A 9,679-nucleotide genomic window follows, 5' to 3' on the forward strand; every position below is an offset into this window, starting at 1 on the left:
AACTTATACAGAAAATTTTTGAAAAATAAACCAAGATAAAAGTAGTTCCCCCAAAGCTGTTCTGTAACAAAGGTTTATATACAGCCCTGTTATATGCTCAATTTGGCAACTCTTTATTGCATATGTACTATGTGCTCAGTTGCATTCTGAGACTTCTATAGAATAAAATAAATAGGAATCTGACAGTCATGGGTCTTATTCACAATATGACTATAGCTATCTTAAGGATCAAAACAAACTGAGTGAATGTATGAAGATTAATATTCAGAGGAGGGAAATAAAAAAGATGGAGTTATCAAAATAGTCATTAAGTAGAAATTAAGGTGAGCCTTTTTATTAATTATATACTTTGGTTGGATATTGAGGGGTTGGAACACTTCTAGATATAGGAAATTGGTTGCATGAGTAAAGGCTTGAAGAAACATTGTCTGGTATGTTTGATCAAAACAAAACAGCCTGGCAATTTGACTTTGGTGGGAAAGGTCCAAGTTAGTCAGTGATTGAAGCAGACTCCACTGTAGGAGTAAAGGTAGGACTTGATTAGGAAAAGACTGACTTTGTTGTTGACTCATGGACTCCTGCCAACTGGAACCCTTAGGAAAGTCCTATCAGTCAATACTCATTGCATTAAATAGGCAAGGGAGAATCATTTCAAGTTCCTGAATTTAGCAGAGACATAACACATCTTATGCTTTGGAGAATTTAGTGGCAGTGCCAATTTGGATAATTGTGCAATAGTTATTGCAGTTACCCAGGTGTTAAGCAACAAATCTAAGTGCATGCTCTCCTTCAATACCATGCTTCACCATCTTCTTTAGTATCCACAAAAGTGTATCAGAATTAAATGCATTGGTTTCCATGATTTTGCAAGGCACTCTGCTATACAACATCTGTGTGCATTTAGTTTTCACCACAACTCTGGAGGTATTAAGTTTTGGGACTTTTTTGTTTTTGTTTTTGTTTTTCTAAAGCTCCATAGCCGGTATCTAAACTCAGGCTCTTGTCATTGCACAGCATTGTTTCCTCAGAACCTACCATGGTGGCAGTTGAGTACCAGTCACTCAGTGTTCTTGCTGATTGATCTCACATTTCAATTGTGCCAGTTCTTACTTTGCTTTACTCAATGACTTTATTACTCACAATTTGGCCTGTAAAATATAATAACAATTTAATCATGTGGGTCTGGGAAAACAAGATTATTTCTTCCTTGCCTTTTCTTGCCATTCAAGCAGTTTCTCCTCAGACCTTATCTTTAGGGTACCAAGGGCCTGCAGAGCATGGAAGCAGCTCACATCAGTCAGTAGACAGTTAAGAAACTGATTCATTTCCAGAGCTAACGTGTAACCATGCTGCTGATTACCCATTTTTATTGTTTATGGCGAAGCAGGTGGATGAACAGCCCTGCCTGATTTATGAAGTGCTTGCCTTCTATAAATCACAGAGTAGAAACCCAGCATGCTGCTAATCCTAATTGGTTAAGCCCTAAGTAGGGAGTGATTAGAAAGTCTTCAGGAAAGAAGACACCTCATGCAAATGAGGGAAATTTGCAACTCCTTGGGAGGAATTTTCCCCAGTTTGCAGTATTCAGTAAAGGTTTGCTGTCCATGCCTACTGCCTCTTCTCTCTCTTGCTAGCCAACCCCTGTTGATCATCCATTTTTCAAGAATCTGGAGGGATGTAGGGGAGACGATGGGGAGGGGCACTAACATAGTAGAAACAGAATGCCATTTGCCCTCTTACTCTCTCCTTTATTAATTCCAACTTGTATTAATTTTCTAATTCCAGTAAACAGTTCATCAAGATGAAGGAGAGTTTTTCAATATGACTCATAGCATTGTCTGTTAGAGTGGCTTTTGAGGGCCAATGGGTTCTGATCCCACATTTTCCTGGATATAGATGACTTGGCAGTCTCAGACACTCAATGGTGCCTTTTCTGATTGTTCACTTTGAGCTTAAACTACCCTGAAAATCCTAAAAAGGTGAAGATGTCCAAACTTTCTGAACTTGGAAATAGGACTAAGAAATGCAGATTCTGTTGGAAAGGGAAGAAAAAATCCCACCAAATTCTGGTTTCAAGGCAATGATTGAGGACATGGGGAGTGTTATGCAACACACCTAAAGGATCAGCAGCTCTTTAAGATGGAAACCAGAGAACTCCCACTCTCTTGTTCCAACCCACTGTAAGTTTCCTTCTGTTGGCTAACTTATCTTTTCATTTCCCCTCCTTTCTTTCCTTCTCCTCTATTTCCCTTCCTTTCTCTATTCTCCCTCCCTTCCACCCTCCTCCCTCCCTCTCCTTCCTTTCTTTATGTCTTCTGGGAACCCATAGTAGATGCAGTAGCAGCAGCAGTAGCAGTAAAGTCGCTACCGACCTGGAGGATGAGCCCGCCTGTATGGAGGAGATTGATTACAATGCAGACAGCAGCTCAGACTTGGAAGGGGGCTGCTTTGAGCTGGACCAGCAGATCCAGGAGTATGCTTTCAACAAGAACAACTGAGAAGAAGAAGAGGAGAATCCAGGGTGGGAAAGGAAAGCTAGCTACCCCATCACCCTGAGGTTCATGGCGAGTTCTGTGTCTCCAGCCATTGGACCAGCAAATAGGATGCTGCTTCTTCACCATCAGAGACACACAACAGATATGTTCCTGCAAAAGGCAGGCACTTGTGAGCTCAGCAACCCCATTTTCAGATTTCTTTCTAGTTTCACTATGCATAGAGGCTGGCTACTTTGTAATAATAATTATATACATTGTTAGGTGACCCATGGATTCTACAAAAGCAATCATGGTTGTTAGCATGGGGCACACTTGGGATTCAGTGGATCCCTTCATGACTATTCTGAGCTCTTCTCTACTCCTGCACATTACACAGAACAGACTGGAAGTAGGAGGAGTTGGGTTATCTTCTTGGTCTCTCAGTCAGAAGCCTAAATGGCTAAATTGTTGTATACCCTTGCTTAGATTTCAATGCCTGAGCATTATCTCCAACTGTTATCTCCCTCCCATAGACTCTGAGGTCTCCAGCATATACCATGAGCCACAATAAGACTCTGAGGATCCCAGCAGGGGATCAGTCGCTGGATCATTGACCATGAAAGGCTGTGCAACCAAATAATTGTGAATAATATCATTGGCCTTTTTTAACATTATATATTTTATAGATCCAACTGACAAAATTTGCATGGGTGAGAAATTATGCTAGATTCTAAGGAAAAGGACACAGTGCTAAATAAGATGTGTCACTGATCTACTTTAAAATCCTATTCATACCACTGGCCATAACGCTGGGAGGCAAAAAAGACATGGTGGGAATTTTTTTTCATTTCAGAGTCAGACACATGAGGTTCATATCCTGGGTCTGGCAATTAGTTGCCAGACTTTAGTTGTCTTATATTTCCAGCGGACATACCTATATCTTGAAATTAATGAGAAGATGAAATGAGATAATATATAAAAGTATGGAGCTTGGAACATAGTTCACACACAATGATGCTGGCTTATTTTTCTCCATTACACAAACAGAGCATTCTGTATAAACACTCTTACATAGTGTGGAGATGCTCTTTTACTGGAAGGGGTCTGGGAAAGAGCTTCCATTGGAGCTGAGCCTGGGAGTTTGAAACCACTGAAACAAAGTGAAAATGGAGCAAGGCCATCAGTATGCAGAGGGAGGCAGCTTAGAGATTTGAACCATGAGATGCACAGAAACTGTGTAGAAAATGAGAATGAACAGGGAAGGAGGCACACTTGAGTGGGAGACAAGATGGAGAAGATATTAGGGCAAATTTAGGTATGTCCAGATGCCGTATGTATTTAGTTAGGATTAAGTTTGGTAAAGAGAGCTGGAAAATTCAAAATAGCCATAGCTTTTATGAGATAGAAGTCTTTTTCACTTTCATCTGAAATTCCAGATGTAGGCAGGGCAGAGCTGGTATCATGGCTGTGTGGGATCTTACTTCTGCAATTTTGAGGCTCCCTGTGGGTTGTTTTTCTTCTTGGTCTAGAATGGCCTCAGAAACATCTACTTTTCCATCTGCTTCTCCTACTGCATGAAGAAAGACACAGAGGATGCTCCCTATCTTTTATAAGGTTGTCCATAGTGTTTCTGCTTAATCCTAACAGCCAGAATGTGCTCCTATGACCAGAGGTAGCAGCAAGGAAGGTTGGAAAGTACAGTTTGTTTTTTCCCATTGCTTTGAGGAGTCAAGAAGATAATATTGACGAAAATGTACATGTAAAAGCTAACTCATGATTGGCAGCAATTAGCACCTTAACTCAAATTAGTATATGAGTTTAGCAACTAGTAATCTAGCATGTTTAAAAAGTCTACCAAAAGAAGATGATAATTTAGATGATTCTTGAAGCTTGGACAGGGATTTGTAGGTCACAGGAGGAGAAAAAAAAGGTAGTAGAAAATTAAAAGAGCTTGTACAAAGGCACTGTGAAGGGCCTTCAGCTTGGAATAAAATCCTCAGCATGAGTGGTATGTAAGATGTGTGTATATGTGGGGAAAAGGGAAGAATGAAAAGAAAACAAACATCAGACAGGGAAACATTTGGCATGCCTCAGTAAAGATGTTGAACTTTGTTCTTAATGTGATGGGCAAGACTTAAAGGATTCTGCCCAGGCATGGCCAAGGCTGGTGCCCCACTGCTTATGGTTGTTTGCTTGGTTCCCTTGCCATGTTGGTTTTCCAGTATTTTGAAGAGTACCCCAGAGTGTGACATCATCATGTTTGAAGATCAGCAGGTTATTGGCAGCCAGGTCAGAGATAATGAATTCAGTGTTGAGCCAAGTGGAATGAATGATGGGGTCCTATGAGATGCCCAGGCAGAGAGGACTCCTAGAAGCCACATTCACATGAGGAAACTGAACAGGTGAAGGAGAGATGGAACAGTGGTGCTGGGGATCCATGTGGAAGTCCAAAGCAGTGGAATCCAGGTGCCAGTCACTGAAGAAAAAGTTTGCTTGGAAGGAGGAGGAGAGGGGGAGAGATACAGACTTCCTTCCCTTCCCACCAGACTGATGGCCATTCTGTGTCACACCTTACCAGTCTTCAGTCTGGGGGATGAAGGCTCACATGTAAATCAACTCCAGATAGTCAGAGGAGCTGCTCTTCCAGACCAGCCAGACGTGCCTCTTCTTGCCAGACCACTATGGTGAATTGTTCTGAAAGATGTCTTCTACTGACCTCATAGCCAAATAGGATTATTCAAGAATGCCAGAGAGCTGGAGGCTCTAATGGGAAGCAGATGTGGCTCAGAGCATGCAGAGGAGGTGAGAGTCTAGAGAGGTGGTCCTGGGCCAGATCATGTGCCAGGCTGTCCCTTACCAGCTGTTGTCTGGTTCTCTGCATGGCAGGGTTAGGACTGAGGGGTGGGAATATGGGGAGCCATAGTTTCCTTGGGCTGCCTCATGTGCCTCCTTTGATGAGCAAAGGTGGAGAGCTGTCCTTTTTCACCTCTTAGACAAGCCCGATAAGGTTAGGGCACAAAGCTTGTGGCCCCAGGAATCCCTAGGGGGTTCTGCTAGCTGTTCGTGGCATGGCTCTGTGGCAAAAGTCTTCTGGGATCTGCATTTCCTAAAAAGGAATGCCCAGTTCTATTCACAAACTGGCCCCAATCTCCCTTGCAGACTCAGTTTATATCATTCTCCAATCTCCTCCATCTGCCCCTGAGACACTTCCTCATCTTCTGTCATTACAGTTAGGTATATTTGCATGTGCACACACACATACCCACACTCCTTTTGAGCCACACAGTACCCTAAATGCCCTTTTTGTTGTTCAAACCTTTTCACGTTTTCCCTGTGCCTCTGTTGAGCATCTCCCATTATGTCACTTAGGGTTGTCCTACTTGTGCATCAAGACTCAGTTCAAATATCACCTCTTTTTCTGTAAAACTTTCCTAATCATCCCAACCAAGTTAGATGTTCTGCCTTCTGTGCCCACATTACACTGTTTATACATCTCCATCAAGGCATGCTTGTCGTTTACAATTGTAATTATTTTATGTGCATTTTTACACCGTGACCTCTGCTTTGCCAGTAAAGAGCAAGGGCAAAGGAATCCAGTCCTGCTTTTATCTGTGTGTCATCTCTGTATCTCTCCCAGCACCTAGCCCATGTGACCTCTGACCTATCAGAGGTGCTCACAAATACTTCTTTTTCCCTAGACTCATATCCTGGACATCAATGCAATTTTCCATAAATGCCTCCATTTTCCAACTCAAATCAGAGTTTGTGTTATAGAAAAGGAAATCACTTTCATCAAAAGGGCATCTGGCCCAGTGCAGTGCAGCCTCACGAACTAATGGTTGTAATGGAAAATGCTTTCCCCAGCCAGATGAGCTTAATAAAAAGCAGGGTGGCCTTGTCCTTGCCTGTGTTGTGCAAATGTTTAGGGCCTGTGGCAAGGACAGAGGAGTGGATGCTTTAAGTGTTTCCAGTGGCTGCATTTCTATCCAGGTACTCAGAACTGTATGCCCACTTTGGCAAGAACTGACTGCATAGCTCCCTGTGTGTTATGCCAACTTGGCTGCCGGGGGCTTCGTACAATCTTGTCAGTGAGAGTCAATGGCCAAGAACTCCATCCATTGGCCCCAGTTTCTCCTGGGCTTCCAGAAAAGGATTTCAAGCCACAAAGAACAATTGAAAATAACTTGGTCCTCAAGTTACAAGCTGGCATTGAGGGCTGTGAGACAATTAAGGTCATATGACACCCCTACGGGGTCCATTTCCCAGCCTGGAAAACTGACCAAGACAGTAGAGAGATGTCAGATACCAGTGGGAGACTCTGCCTTCTGCCAAGAGAAGAAGCCTCTATGAAATGTCATGGGTGAATCATCCTTGTTAGGGACTCAGAAAAGTGACCAGAACATTTAGACCCACATTAGAGTGATAGATTTGTTTTGCCCTGCTGGTACAACTCACCCCAGCTTCCCAAAGGCCCCAGTCTTGGAAAGACTCACAGCCAGTAGGTCGGGTCCTCATCAGGAGAGCTTTTTTAGGCAAAGATAATTCATTAGGTCTGGAGCCTGCTGCTGCCTACCCAACAGATGTCCTCTTTTTTGTCTGTGTGCCGTTTGGTTTGATGCATGCATGGCCAGTTCTTAATTAAAGTAAGTGTTGTTTAGTAAGAAGGAAGTGGTAAAAGGGAATTTTGAAATAAAAATGGATTGTATTACAGCCTTTCAGTGCCTAATAATAAAAAGTATACAAGTGCATATAACTTAAAACCATCATCCACAACACACATTACAACATAATGTTGCTGAAATTGAGTTTGAGTTTCTTTCAATACACACAAACACACAGAATGTAGGTCAAGGGCTTCAGCCAAGATGATAAAGGGAGTAAGGAGATGCTTATCATTAGACACGTTTATAAAGGCAAGGGGTAGCCAGGTGATAGCTCGAAGCTGAAATGTCATATAGGAGCCACGATGGAGGCCTTGTGGGGAGAGAGTGTGGCTTGGAGCTCATCAGCATGTGGCACAAACTGTCCCTTAAGCTTGTGTATGTTTGGGGTTTGTTCAGGACATGAAGTAAAAGGGGTTCAGTCCTCTTTGGAAGTAATGCAACCTGTGAGAGAATTACTGAACTAACTACATTTGGGCCTTAAGACAAATAATCCAAAGAGAGCAGAGCATTAGGTAGATAAAATAGTTGAAGCAAAGTGGTTATTCTTCACTTTTCAAAGTGGTATGAGAGGATTTCAATAATCTTTTATAGTCTCAAGGGTCTTATAGGATTACAATGGTCTCTTGGTAGCAGACAAGAATTATGGCCACTCTCTGATAAAATAATAATAATTAAGCTCAATTCTCTTGTGTAATTCAATTGAAGTATAAGAATGTGGGCTTGGTCTTTGGGGGACAAGTTATGACATGGCTTTGGGGCCAGTTCTGTTCTGGCTGTAGATCAGAGTGAGGGAGCAAAGAGACTGCAGGCCTGCCATCCAAGTGTCCAAGGTGCAGAGATGTTCTTGGATAGAATACTCCACCAGCTCCCTCCCCACACTTTAGTACAAACAGGAGTTATTTAAGGAGGAAATGCCTACTTTGCTCTACTTTTTGCATTTTGGCTCATTTAATTCTCACTGCCACTCTGAGGGGGAGATGGGAATTATGATTGCCATTTTGGAGAGGAAGCTCACACATATTACAAGGAACATTTTATAGTAAATGATGGAGCTAGGGTCTACTCTCAAAGCAATCTGACTCTCAGACCCAAGTACCTTCCGGTTCCTAGAGGGGGTCAACATCTACCCACTTCCTGTCACAGCCAACACATCCTGAATATTAACTATCCACGATAATCTCTTAAGAACACTGCTTGTGTTACTATTTCTGAGCCTCAGAACCCAACCCTATGAGGAAAGGTTCTTTTTATATACATTTCAGATTGAGGACACTGAGGCACAGAGAAGTAAAAGCCTCCCTGCAACTATACAGCTAGTAAATAGAGGGCCATGATTTAACTACCAGCTGTCTGACTCCTGAGCCTGCCTTCAACGAAAGTGTCTCTCTTCAGTGTCCTCAGAGGACCTTTTAGATAAGGCCACGAGGCAGCTCCCCACCTCTAGGAAGGTGAGGTTGTTGTTTCAATTCCTGAACTGCTCATACAGGATATCTCTGCATAATGTCCTACTGCACATCAAAGAACAGATCCAATGACAGACTCTCCATACCTCCCCTCACCAAAACCTTCTCTGCCTCCAAGTTCCTAAAAAGGAAATCTTGAGGAATTCTTAGCCCCTGTCTTTGGATCATCTTGATGAAAGCCCATGTTGTCTTTCTCCTCTTTGTTCCTGATGCCCAACCCAGAGATTGGCCAAACCAGGTTCCCAAATATTCAAAACAGATGGATCCACTGGTCTTTTCAAGTCTGCCTCTGTTTCTGGTTTTAATCTGTCCACTTTGCTAATTCTCCTGGGACCATTTCTCACCTGGATGTCAGTGATGGTTTCCTCAACTACAGTTTTTCCTTTCACGCAACTCTTTCTTCCCTGTAAACACAGGATGACATTTGGAATGAAAATGCCTTCCTATTTCTGCTGCTCACAGCCTTTCAGTGGTCACCAATGGTTCCAAGGATAAAATGCAAATGGAAGTTGGCACTTGGGCCCTTCATGATGTGTCCACTGTGTGACATTCTGGTCTCCTCTCTTACCAAGAGCCCCTGCTGAAGTCATAATCACTTTCTGCTTCCAGAGAGCACCTTACTTATTTGCTCCCTCTGCTTCCACCTCTGTACCTAATTCTATTCATCATGTGCTAAAATGTGCCTTCCAAGAAGCCTTCTGTGATCTGGTGTTGAGTTCCTATGGCAGCACATGGAAACTCTATCATAGCTTTGTTGCATGGTATTGCCTCTGAACATTTCTGGCCCCACCAGACTTTTAACTCTTGAAGAACAAAGATGATTTTGTTCACTGCTATATCCTGAGGGCCTAGTATGGCTCAGCCAGCAGGGGCTTTTATTAAATATTTGTTAAATGATTGAGATCTTAATTTCCATTCCGAAGGTCTCTTGAGAATGACCTCCTACCCGTTGCCTCAGTAACCTATTAAACATGGATGGCAGAGCTGCCGGAAAGTAGGACAAGCACGTGTCCGGCAGGCTCCCGGCAGCAAGGAAATATCCAGGGAAAATCTCCCTCAGCCTCCTTGTCTACGCGGT

General features: G+C 42.8%; 1 protein-coding gene across 1 annotated transcript in view; it reads left to right on the forward strand.

The window, feature by feature from the left end:
* The window catches only part of AGBL1 (AGBL carboxypeptidase 1), a 957,838-nt gene extending 954,670 nt beyond the window's left edge, over positions 1-3,168 (forward strand). The window contains 1 exon segment of the mRNA XM_071212624.1: positions 2,333-3,168. Coding sequence (XP_071068725.1) covers positions 2,333-2,756 — 424 coding nt within the window. The 3' untranslated portion in view covers positions 2,757-3,168.
* Positions 3,169-9,679: the final 6,511 nt, after the last annotated feature.

Source organism: Dasypus novemcinctus, chromosome 3 (genome assembly GCF_030445035.2).
Source record: "Dasypus novemcinctus isolate mDasNov1 chromosome 3, mDasNov1.1.hap2, whole genome shotgun sequence".
Lineage (NCBI taxonomy): Eukaryota > Metazoa > Chordata > Mammalia > Cingulata > Dasypodidae > Dasypus > Dasypus novemcinctus.